This window comes from Asterias rubens, unplaced genomic scaffold, assembly GCF_902459465.1.
Source record: "Asterias rubens unplaced genomic scaffold, eAstRub1.3, whole genome shotgun sequence".
Lineage (NCBI taxonomy): Eukaryota > Metazoa > Echinodermata > Asteroidea > Forcipulatida > Asteriidae > Asterias > Asterias rubens.
Window position 1 is genome coordinate 21,768 of NW_022985762.1, and position 12,814 is coordinate 34,581.

Sequence of the window (12,814 nt, forward strand, 5' to 3'; positions counted from 1 at the left end):
TTAAAAAACATAAAATGGTTGAAAGGTACATGTTTGGAAAAGAATTTATTTGAATTATTTTATAATTTTGGGGCTTTTGATTGGTTTTAAATATTTTGTATTTTATTTGTTGATATGTATACTTTATGTTTATTTATATCATTTTTTGGGGGGATGGCGGGGGGAAGGGGGGGGGGGGAAGACGGAGAAAGAACCAACAATATAAATCACAAATAAGTGTGAGGCTAAACCCAGAACAATAATCCTTATCCACAACACAATAGTTACATCCATTAACTAATCACTCTGCATCAATTGCACCTCAAGTGCTCACACAACTTAATTTACATCAACATGAAGAGGGAAAAAAGGGGGCGTCTACAATGCCTATAGCTCTACGCAATGTGATTTGTATAATAATGGCCTCCAAAACAACCACAAATCAAAAACAAAGAAAACATGTCCAACACCTTCATTATAACATAGCACTGAAGTACACTTGTAGTACGCAGACAACCCAGCCACACATGTTTTGTTATTGTTGTCAATACAAGAACATCACAGAATCTTGCTTTGCATTGTAAAACAATGCACCTTGTTGCTTTCAAAGCAGTTCTCAACCCCCTTAAAGGCACTGCACTTGTTTGGTAATTATCATGAGAGTAATTGAGTAATAATGCACATAATGACAGAACAATATAAATTGAAAAAATTAATTTTAAACCAAATTCCATTTTCTAATTACAATTAAGTAGGGCCCCAGCCACACATTTAATTTGGCAAGTTTCTGTTTTAAAAATCAATGTCAATTATTTTCTCATGTGTTTCAAAGCAAAAAACGTACTGCCTTTACTCAAATAATGCTAAAAACTACAACAGCCTCATTGATCCCTGACTGTTCTTTTTTCCTTCAACAATGCTTCTGCGAATCAGAACACTTCACGAGACCATCATAACTTCAGGCTCAGAATTTAACCAAACCACTCAACACCACTCAACAAAACAGTTGTGTCCCTTACTTAACTCAAGTAAACAAAGCACCATGATATGTGTACTGTCCTCCTTGAGGTGTTTGAGACCAAAATTAGACAGCCAGCCAAACTCCATTAATAATCGACATGAGAGTCAGGAAATAGCCTCCAAGCTCCTGTAGTGATTTATTCAAGCTGGGGGTATATGACGTCAGTGATGAACAAGGAGTAAAACTGTAATACAAGAATAGAAAAACTATAATGACTACATGTTGTAACGAATGGCTAAAAGAATGCTGAAGCTAAAATGCAATAATACACAGAACTAGACCTCACACAAATGGAAAATTGGGCGTGACCCGTGCAGTAAAAACCCACATGCATATCCCCTTAACCAGAAGCGATATGTAAGCTAAATGTATACACAAATCCCATGAATTAACGAGGCCTAAATACCCACAAAAACACCCTTTGAAGTCCAAAAACAAGGCAAGGAAAGCTATAAACTTACAGGCAATGCTTCTCGTAGGCGTTATCTGAGAAGGCAGTAGATTGGGATGGATTAAACTAGTCACAAAGTGTGAAAATGTCGGAACAAACTTTTGACGGAAAATTGATAAAACGTGATTCGTTGAATGAAAGAACTTGTTGCCAATAGAGGGCGCAATTTAAAAAACGGATAGATGGATCCAGAATACTCCCCGTCTGGCATCTTTAGTATGGCATAATACAAAATAAACGTAATGTTCAGTCCTCTTTTGGTAGTAGAAGTACGACTTCTGAGATGGGCCTCGTGAACTTCTTGACGGTGTCGTTGGACGAGACCTTGACTTCTATCTTGCGGACCTTTCCGTCATCGCTCACAAAAGCAGAAGTAACTCGAGCCAGTGGCCACTCATTGCGGACGACTTGCTTGTCTTTCAAGAGCACAAGATCTCCCTCTTGCAGGTTACGATGGGTTTCCGTCCACTTCGTACGGCTCTGTAGGGTAGGCAGGTATTCGCGTTTCCATCGGGTCCAGAACTTACTGGCGAGACTCTGAACCTGCCTCCACTGGCTCTTGAACAGGTCCTTGTCGGTGAATTCTCCCAAGGGAGCAGGAGCACCAACCTTCTGGGTAAGCAGCGTAGCAGGTGTCAAGATGAATGGCAATTCAGGATCGTTGGAGACTGGGATAAGAGGTCGAGCATTGACGATCGCTGTAACTTCGGCCAAGAAGGTGCACAGTACTTCATGCGAGAGGTGAGAGGATTTGCTCTGTAATAGAATGGAGTCGAGGACTCTCCGAGTGAGGTGGGTTGAACTCCCATGTGCAGCCTTGTTCACTCAGGTAGCGCTGCATTCTTGTCTCCTGTTGTTGTTCCTTTCCAAGTTTCAGCTCATTGCAGGCTCCAACGAAGTTGGTTCCGCAGTCGGATCTAAGGGACCATGGATAAATTAAGAACGCGGCCGCCCGCGGTCAGACTCGTTCTAGAACGAGTCCGTCCCAAAATTGTCACGCGCCCGTCCCAAGATGGATTAAGCGCTTCACTGATTTTTAAGGTCCCTCATTATCGAACTCTATTGTTGGTGCCTTTTGTTGTTCAGATTACATGGACAAGACAGCTTGCAAGTAAGCCACGAAGGGGTGAAGGATTAGTGTTTGCGGTCTAGCTCAGGTATACACCAGACAATGGGTTGGAGATGTCCATGTACAGCCAACCCTCAAGTTTGCCAAAGCCAATACAATAATATGCTACTGCCATAACAAGTTGAAGTGGTAACTATTATTCTTAAATTTGAAATCATCGCCAACTTATTTTGTATCTACATCTAATTGTTACATTAGTACCCGTGTTTACAGAGATGATTACACTTACAAGATTCGTTCATAAAGGTACCGCGAAATCATGCTGACCGGCTCGCAATCACACAAAACATAACGCAAAATTACATCGTAGTACACAAACACTCCATCTAACTACACACTCACACACAGTGTTTTCAATATTCAGGCCTAGTAGTCTTGTTATTTTGCGTGCAACAAACTATAATGCAAGAAACATTGAACGCTAGAGGGCTTTCCTAAACAATGTGATAGCGGGAGAGCCGCCCTCCGTTGGAAAAATTGCGCAACAGCTTACGAAATTAGTTTCAACCGCCTTGAGATTAAGACTTTCGGGAGAATCTGGTGTCCGAAAATTGCAATACTAACCAGCGTTGGTGCCCGAGCTAAACTCATACAACATTGGCGCCGTCGCTGGTACCTTGGGCAACGTGGTGAATTTTCAGCAGTTCCTTGGGAAATATTAAGCGTGTTTAAGAAAAACTTCATAACGTGTTGGCTTCATTGTTCAAACATGAAACATTTTGGACACCTTGGATGTACAACAAAGAGTATAGTTTTACTGTTTAATGTAAGATGTTTTTCCTATTGACTTTGTTTTACTTTGGGGGATTATTTTGCATGGCGGTCGTGCAAAGACGTAGTATTTTTTATTTTTTAATCTGCGGTTGTGTTTTGACTTATTGTGTGAAAAGGGCTACAACTTGGGTTTATCTACCCAGATAAGCCGATTATAACTACACAGTGGTTTTCGGCCTACACCATTGTTCCTTTGTTATACAGTGGGTCTTCCTCGAGACCCGGTGGTTGAGGAGAACGCGTTCCACTCCGTAGTTTTTCTTTTGTTCGATTTGTCACGCGAAGGAACGCGTCGCGACGCGGTCGTTCCCGTGACATAATTTATCCATGGTCCCTAAGCTGTTTCGCTGGTCCGCGGAGAGCAAAAAACCGTCTGAGTGCGTTGATGCAGCATGACGTGTCCATGGACTCTAGGACTTCAATGTGAATGGCTCTCGTGCTCATGCAAGTGAACAACATTGCCCAGCGTTTGCTTTCAGCGTGACCTCTTGTGCGTCGTGCGATGACTGCCCATGGACCAAAAACGTCTAAACCAACGTATGTGAATGGTGGAGATGTATTGAGTCGCTCAGGTGGCAGGTCCGCCATCTTCTGTTCTTCCAACTTCCCACGGAGCTTCTTGCATATGACGCACTTATGTAGGACTGAGTTTATGAGTCTCTTACCACCGACAATCCATAGGCCGGATGCTCTGATGGTCCCTTCCGTAAAATGGCGACCTTGGTGTTTCACCTGCTCGTGGTAGTGGCGTACTAGCAGTGTGCAAACGTGGTGGTTACCTGGCAAAATAATTGGGTTCTTCTCGTCACGGTCTAGCTGTGCATGTTTGAGACGACCTCCCACTCTGATGAAGCCCTCTTCCAAAACAGGATTCAGCTTTGTGAGAGAACTGTTCTTGGGAACATCTTTCTTCTGGTCAAGGTTTGTAAACTCCCCTGAGTAGAACTCTCTCTGGACTGACTTGATGATAACATCTTTTGCTTGAGCCAGCTCGTCTGGAGTATATGGCTTGTGCTGTCCACTGCATTTAGTTGACTGACTTGCTGGGTCCATCTTGCGGGAACGAACGACATGGATGAGGAAAGTAACTGCTCTCAGGAGTGAGTTCCACGTCGAGAAACGTTGAAAGCGTTTGGGTGTAAGTGTTGTCATTTTCGTCTGGGTAGCGAAACTTGTCACCTGGGGACGGATTTCTACATCTAGCTCTGGATCAACTAGCTCGAAGGGGTTCGATTTCTCTGAAGGAGATTGGTTCAGCTTGAAGAGAAATGGCGGTCCCGTGAACCATGATGTACTTGCGAGCTGGGAAGCTGGAATTCCCCGTGAAGCGTGGTCTGCTGGATTGTGCTCTGTAGGCACGTAGTGCCACTGATCTGGCTTTGTTGACTGACGTATACGCTCGACTCTGTTGTGTACGTATACGTAAAATCGCTTGGATTCGTTGTTAATGTAACCTAGTACAACTTTACTGTCACAGTAGAATTTCACCGCATCAATTTTGAGGTCTATTTCGTCTAGGATGAGCTCTGCCATCTCTACTGCTAGCACTGCAGCACATAGTTCCAGTCGAGGTATGGTAGGTTCGGACAGAGGGGCTAGCTTAGCTTTTCCGAGGACGAATCCCACTGCGGTCTGTCCGTTTTCGTCAAGGGTTCGGAGATAAGCTACTGCACCGATGGCTCTGGTGGACGCATCTGAGAACACACACAACTCGGTTTGCCGTACCTTGGTGAGAGACTTCATGGCGTATGTGCGAGGGATATGAAGCTCCTTCAGATCCTGAAGCGAATCTCTCCACATCTCCCATTCTTTCAGGCTGTCTTTGGGGAGAGGTGTGTCCCAGTGGCAAGCATTGGTTGTGAGTTCACGAAGTAGGGCTCTGCCTTGTATGGTTACCGGGGCTACCAGGCCGAGAGGGTCGTAAAGGCTATTTACCATTGACAGTACTCCACGGCGAGTAAATGGCTTGTCGTCGGTCGTCACCCTGAATGTGAATGTGTCCATAGTGATTTCCCAGCATAAACCTAGGCTGCGTTGTACGACTCCGCTTTCGCCACCGAGGCCCAAATCTTTCATACCTTTGGCGTGGTCCTCTGGTGGAAAGGCTGCCATCACTGCGGCGTTGTTTGAAGCGATCTTGTGCAATCGTAGGTTTGATTCTGCAAGTGATGCTCGGGTCCTCTGCAATAGATCGATTGCCTCAATGGGAGTGGGAAGAGACGTAAGTCCATCGTCGACATAGAAATGTCTTTCTACGAATTCTCGTGTGTCTGCACCGTGGTCGCTTTCTCCTTCTTGGGCAGCTCGTCTGAGACCGTATATGGCGACAGCAGGAGATGGGCTGTTACCAAAAACATGAACTGTCATCCTGTAGTCGATGATGTCTTTCGTCAAGTCGTTGTCTCTGTACCAGAGGAATCGCAAATGGTCTCTATGGTCCTCTCTCACACCAAAGCAGTAGAACATCTGCTGAATGTCTGCGACGATTGCTACAGGTTCCTTCCTGAAGCGTATCAAAACTCCAAGGAGGCTGTTATTCAGGTCTGGACCGGTGAGCATCACGTTGTTAAGTGAGATGCCGTCCTGTTGCGCACTGGAGTCAAAGACGACTCTGATTTGGTCTGGCTTCTGAGGGTGATAAACTCCAAAGGTCGGCAGGTACCATCGCTCCTCTGTGCTCTTCAGTTGGGGTGCAACCTCAGCGTGATGGTTCCGGAACATCTTGTCCATGAATGCGATGAATTGATCTTTCATCTCTGGTTTCTTGTCCAAGCTCCGTCGCAAGGAGTGCAGACGTGTGATTGCATGTTCCCGGTTGTTAGGGAGAGGACGTCTGGGTGTTTTGAAGGGGAGAGGAGCCACCCAGCTGTTAGTGTCGTCTTTGTAAACTTCATCATCCATGATCTTGAGAAACTTTGTATCTTCGATGGAGAGAGCGGTTTTGTTGTCATCAGGGGTCCTCTGGAACACCTCGTTACCGAGCTTGTCAAAGGCTGTTCTCTTGGCCGGGCTTCCATCGATGGACAAACCATAGCGTTGCCCTCCGTCATAACTCATCTTTTCTTTGATGTTGAAGTGGCTTGTGCATGAAGTGAGAAGTGATGGACGTCCGCTGTCCAGCAGGTGGGTTTTGAAGCTGTTTATGTGGGGCTTGTGTGCGTCTCCAAGGCAAACTTCACCGATAAGAACCCAGCCTAGATCGAGTTGTTGGGCGAAGGGGGCGTTGTGTGGTCCATTGATCTGCTGTCTTACTTTATGTACTCTGAGGATGTCTCTCCCAAGCAATAGCAGAATTTTAGCATTCGGGTCAAGTTCTGGGATTTGGGCTGCTACAGACTTCAGATGAGGGTGATGAAGGGCTGCCTCGGGCGTTGGGATCTCAGCCCTGTTGTTTAGGATTTCGTTGCACTCGATGAGTGGAGGGAGATTCAGACTAACTCTTCCATTTGCTGCTTGGATCTGGAAACCGTCAGTCTTCCTCCCTCGCATTTCTGCGACTCCTGCACAGGTTCTTAGAGAGTATGGCGATTGGCTTCCTTGAATGTTGAAGATATCAAAGAATTCTGACCTTGCCAGTGACCGGTTGCTCTGATCGTCGAGCATAGCGTACATTGTGACTGCATCTTTGGGGCGGTTGTGTGGACATACTTTCACCAGGCATATTTTAGAGCAGGATCGTGATGTCAGACCTTTGCCACAAACTTCAGTGCATTGAGAGTTGACTGCAGGTGGGATGGTAGGCTTGATGACTTCCTCCCCGCCGTGCTGTGGTGTAGGGTAGGAAGTCTTCAACAACCAGGGGGCAGGCCCCGGGTGCATAGCTGTGGTATGGTGGTCACTCTCACATTCAAAGCATTTGATTGTGAACTTGCAGTCTCTTGAGGGATGGGATGAGGATGCACAGCAATTGAAACAGATTCCTTTCTCTCTTAGAAAGGCCTTTCGCTCATCCAATGATTTGGCTCTGAAACCTCTGCACTTCCTGAGGGGGTGTGGTTTTTGATGTAGAGGGCAGTACTTATTTGGATCACCTTCCTTCTCTGCGGTGATATCTGTGCTGGTTACCATGGAAACATCAGTCTTATTAACGGTTACTGGAGGTCTGTTGTTTCGGAATGGAGGTCGGTCACTTCTATTTGGGCCAGTAGTGTTAATGGTGAAGGAAAAACTAGGGTCGTTTCTGGCCTTCGCTTCGTAGCAGATGAACTCCATGAAGATAGAGAATGGGGGAAAGGACATATTGTGATCGTTCTTGTATTTAGATCCCCTCGAAATCCACCTTTCCTGAAGGTTGTGTGGCAACTTCTCCACAATGGGATTGACACCACGGGCGGTGTCCAAATAGGCAAGGCCGGGAAAATAGCCATCTTCTTTTGCAGATTGGACTTCCATTAGGAGGTCTCCGAGTTCCCTCAGCTTTATGTAATCTCTGCTGTAGATTCTGGGGAAGTTGTCCAGTTTCTTGAACAGCGCACTTTCGATGACTTCTGATGAAGCGTAACACTGTCTTAGCCTTTCCCAAACCTTTTTCAATGCTGCCGTTGGATCGTTGATGTGTACAGCACGGAGTCGTTTGGCATGCTGTGATGACTCCTTTCCAAGCCACTTCATCAGGAGATCCAATTCTTCACTGGCTGTGAGGCCTAGACCGTTTGTAGCGTTAGTGAATGACGACTTCCATGCTCGGAAGCTCTCAGGCCGGTCGTCGTACTGTGTGAGCCCTGTGTCGTGCCAAGTACTTAGCAAAGTCATTCACAGCTGGAGTTTGACCTTGCTCTTCTGAAGATACGATTTGTGGTTTGGTGTCTTGAACGGGTTCGTCACACGATGACTTGGGGGTATCGTTGTTGTGTCTGTGCTGGGGAAGTGGTGACGGTGGTTTTGGGCTCCGTTCAGGGAATTTTGATGGATCGGTGTTGGGTAGGGTTGGATGATTAGCGAGAGTTTGACTCGGACAGGCAGATGTAGCGTGCATCATGTCGTAAGCTGGTTCCAAGTTGGGCATGGATGAGTAACTGGCATGGAACTCAGCTTGTTGCAACACATAATTGCTAGTGCGTTCAGCGACGTCTTGCCGTTTAAACGATACGCTGTTTTTGCTACTAGGGGCTATTCTGTATTCTTCGGCTGTCTCAAAAGCTTCAGCCTCTGCCATAGCTGCCGCCGCCTCTCTATGAAGACTCATAGCTCCCAACTCTGCATCCAATTTTGCTTTTTCTATTCTTATTTTTGCATCTCTTTCAGCACTCTCAACTTTTAACCTTGCTTCTCTTTCGGCAAACGATGCACGGATGTGTGCTGCCTCTGCCCTTGCGCGGGCCTTGGTCGCTTCACTTGTAACTGATGAAGATGAATGTGTGGTCTTCGAACTGGTCTGGGACGCACGTTCATCATGTTCTGTTTCGTTCATGATGATTCACAGTAGAGCTGCGACTTGATCCACTGCCGTAGTTGTGGTAACATCAACAGTTATCTGCCTTTTTACTGTACTGTCCTCCTTGAGGTGTTCGAGACCAAAATTAGACAGCCAGCCAAACTCCATTAATAATCGACATGAGAGTCAGGAAATAGCCTCCAAGCTCCTGTAGTGATTTATTCAAGCTGGGGGTATATGACGTCAGTGATGAACAAGGAGTAAAACTGTAATACAAGAATAGAAAAACTATAATGACTACATGTTGTAACGAATGGCTAAAAGAATGCTGAAGCTAAAATGCAATAATACACAGAACTAGACCTCACACAAATGGAAAATTGGGCGTGACCCGTGCAGTAAAAACCCACATGCATATCCCCTTAACCAGAAACGATATGTAAGCTAAATGTATACACAAATCCCATGAATTAACGAGGCCTAAATACCCACAAAAACACCCTTTGAAGTCCAAAAACAAGGCAATGCTTCTCGTAGGCGTTATCTGAGAAGGCAGTAGATTGGGATGGATTAAACTAGTCACAAAGTGTGAAAATGTCGGAACAAACTTTTGACGGAAAATTGATAAAACGTGATTCGTTGAATGAAAGAACTTGTTGCCAATAGAGGGCGCAATTTAAAAAACGGATAGATGGATCCAGAATAATATGACAATAATTGTATAGTATGGAAACGTCCTTGTTTTGCAAAACATTTTCCACAAGTATTTACTGTATAATGATAAAATTGAGTACAATAAAATAACTCTCTCATCTTGCTACATATCTTGTTTAATAAAGAATTTTGATGTTTAAATTAAACACACATATTTGTTGTTTCTAAAAATACATTAACATAAACAAACAATCAAAATTCAGCCGAAACTAAAACTGAGCTTCCACTCAAAAGATCATGAAAGTTCCTTTAACTTTATCTTTGGTAATACTGTCCAAGCCTTTTCAGCATCTGAACAAGGTGATGAGAAGACAACAAAGTAATTTAAATTTTAGATTTAGGTAAAACGGAAAATTTTACATAATTATTCTAAAGAAAACCAATGCAGTAAGATCAGGCATGTCAGGTGGGGACTGAAATGGCAACTTGACATTTGGTAACAAAAAAATTTGACTCTACAATTAATATCAAAATTTAATCTACCTTCATGGATATTTTACATGCAGGCTTGAATTTGATTAATTACACATAGAACAAATGTGCCAGACAATACATGCACTTTGCTGAAGTTGTCACCATATTCATAAAATCAAAGGCTAAGTTAATTATGACAACATGGCACGATCATTAACTGCTTGTCGTGTTGATTGAGTAAAAACATCAGATACTTTCTGTGTGACACCACCACTTTTTCAATATCTCATAAGGTAAATTAGATATAAGTTATATTATGATACCGAATGAAAACGTGGTGCCAAACCCCTACACTAACTCTTCCAAATCATCATCATGATGTCATGTCCGGATGGGGTACAACCATGCGATTTAGTATTATTGTCATGATTGATACTTGTTGTTGTAGGCCGCCTACCTAAATAACACCTAGCCTACCTTGTTCATTGTTAAGATGTAAACTAACTAAAATGACTCTCTTTTAATGTCATCGGTCCCATCACAGTCACTGTCGCCATACTAGTACAATGTCAATGGCGACTGTGTCACTGTGATGATTGAGACCGATAATAAAGCCATTGGACATTTTCGGTAAAAAAAAAAAATTAAAGTTCACAAATTAACTTACAGGGTTATCAATTCTGGGCCTTGGACAATACTGTTTACCGAAAGTGTCCAACTAACCATACAATGGTTTTTTAAAACTACATATATAAAGACAGCTTTAAAAATAACAAATAACAGCTCAACGAACAAGGTCAGGTGGGCTATATAGTATTAGTATTAATTAACCTAGCCTAGACATAATATTAATAATACATTATTAATATTACTATAAGTATAGTATACACCATCCCATGGATTGAGGAATTCCTTCGGATAACTTTCCGTATGGCGCCACCACTTTTTCACTCATTTTTACAAAAAGGGATATATCAATCAGGTAAATTAGATACTATATTATTTTATTTCGAATGAAAAAGTGGTGGCGCCATACGGAAACTTTTCCATTCCTTCATTTACTCCTCGCTGACAGTAACAAAAACGTAACACTTCATAATAATATAAAAACAGTATACAGACAGTACTGTGTGATGGTGCACTACATTATTTCTACCTCCATGATAAACACACACTCCCATACAATTATACATGTACTACATCATGTACGGGGGACGTGACGGGGGACGTGTTTAAGAAGAGCACACACACCTGACTAAATTCCTTATATTATAAACAAAAAACCAAGAGCACATTCCTAATTCAGATTTAACCAACGACAGCAACCAATTTTAAAACAGATACGACACAAACAAATACCAAAACATCTCACTAAAACAAGTAAATTCTAAATTCTTTCACATAAAAACATTTCCCAAAACATTACCCACCGTTCATCAGAATGTCAAATCTGACTCCCAAGAGATGCTCAACGTTAATTCATAAAGTTCTTGCAAACCTTGCACGGGGACCAGACTGTCCCCCCTCGCGTCTTCCTCGCTGCTGTGGGCCGAGCAAAATGGGAGTGCTGCCGTATTTTTTCCCCAGGACAGATGGGGCCACTTAGAAATGTACGTGTACTGTATTACTATACATGTACACGTTTCTGAACATGTACATGTAAACGTTGAGTGTACTATGTACATGTTAGTGTATGTACATGTACATGCGTGTACACAGGTACATGAATGTAATGTAGATGTAGGCTATGTGTACACGTTCATGTATGTAAGGTACATGTACATTGCAGCCCACTGCAGAATTTGGGGAAACCCATCCTCAAATAAAGATTCATAGTAATAAAGCAGTAAAACACCAATAACAAGTAAACCAACATTATTAAAACAGAAAGAACACCCCCAACGAACCAACAAAATAAAATATATAAACAATATAATAACATTCTTAAACAAGTAAACTCAAAAAAATAAATTAAACGTTGATGGAAAAACTTTTTTTTTTTTATACTAAAAAGGCACGTTAATGTGCAAAGTGCGCAAGCGCGAAGGCTGATTTTGGTAAAAAACACGCCCATTTATGCTAAGTGGCCTCATCTGTCTCCTAACTTAAAAAAATACGCGCCCCGCGACCATCACAGTCAATGACCCAGGTAAATAAATGTCCTATTCAGCCAACGCTAACATGTTATATTAAAAAATAAAAAATAAAAAATAAGTCCTCAGCCATTGCATACAAAACAAAACCACAAACATGCAGTGACATAAATTATTGACTCGTCTTCACATTGAACACACAGAACTTGTACAGTTTGCTAAAGCTACTTGTTTTGAGCCTATTCCTCTCTTTAGTAAGAATTATCTGAGTGCTTTTATTTATTTGTTTTATTATTTATTAATATATATATGTATTAATTTACTCGCTATAATTTTCCCGCTTCTTTCTGGATCATTCTCTTAATCCCTTTAATTCTCCTCTCTTTTCTTTCTCTAACTGGACATGTATTTGTTTGTATTTGTTTTATGCCTCTGGAGAAGGTGCGGTTTGGATAGAATCAACCCTACCCATTATTTATTTAGTTATTTTTAACTTTCTAGTTCATGTAATTCTGCTGCTGGCAGCGAATTGAATAGACTTTTAATAAACCATTAAAATGAATGAAATATTTATATATCACACCGACAAACTGGATCCTGGATCATCGTACAAAACCGGTCAGCAGCAGAGGGTCGAGGTTTCACCCCCCGTGTCTTTTCTTCCACCCCCACCTCCCCGGCTACTTTTCTTTCACATCCACTATAATGTACACAACGAGCATCAGCACGTGCTTTACTAGTTTGTACTGGTGTCCGACATAGTAACCATACTCGAGGGAATACACAGCGGAGAAACCAGATAAAAATTTGATTCTGACACGCCCAAAAATGCGTTTTGGCGACCCCAGCCCAACGGACTTACCAA

At 42.8% G+C, this 12,814-nt stretch overlaps 1 protein-coding gene across 1 annotated transcript; it reads right to left on the reverse strand.

The window, feature by feature from the left end:
- Positions 1 to 1,071: 1,071 nt before the first annotated feature.
- On the reverse strand, positions 1,072 to 7,965 carry LOC117306659. The gene is made up of 3 exons (XM_033791144.1): positions 3,725 to 7,965; positions 1,462 to 2,253; positions 1,072 to 1,184 (listed from the first exon to the last, which is right to left on the reverse strand). The coding sequence occupies exons 1-2, from the start codon at positions 7,963 to 7,965 to the stop codon at positions 1,698 to 1,700; spliced, it is 4,797 nt and encodes a 1,598-aa protein (XP_033647035.1). The 3' UTR covers positions 1,072 to 1,184; positions 1,462 to 1,697.
- Positions 7,966 to 12,814: the final 4,849 nt, after the last annotated feature.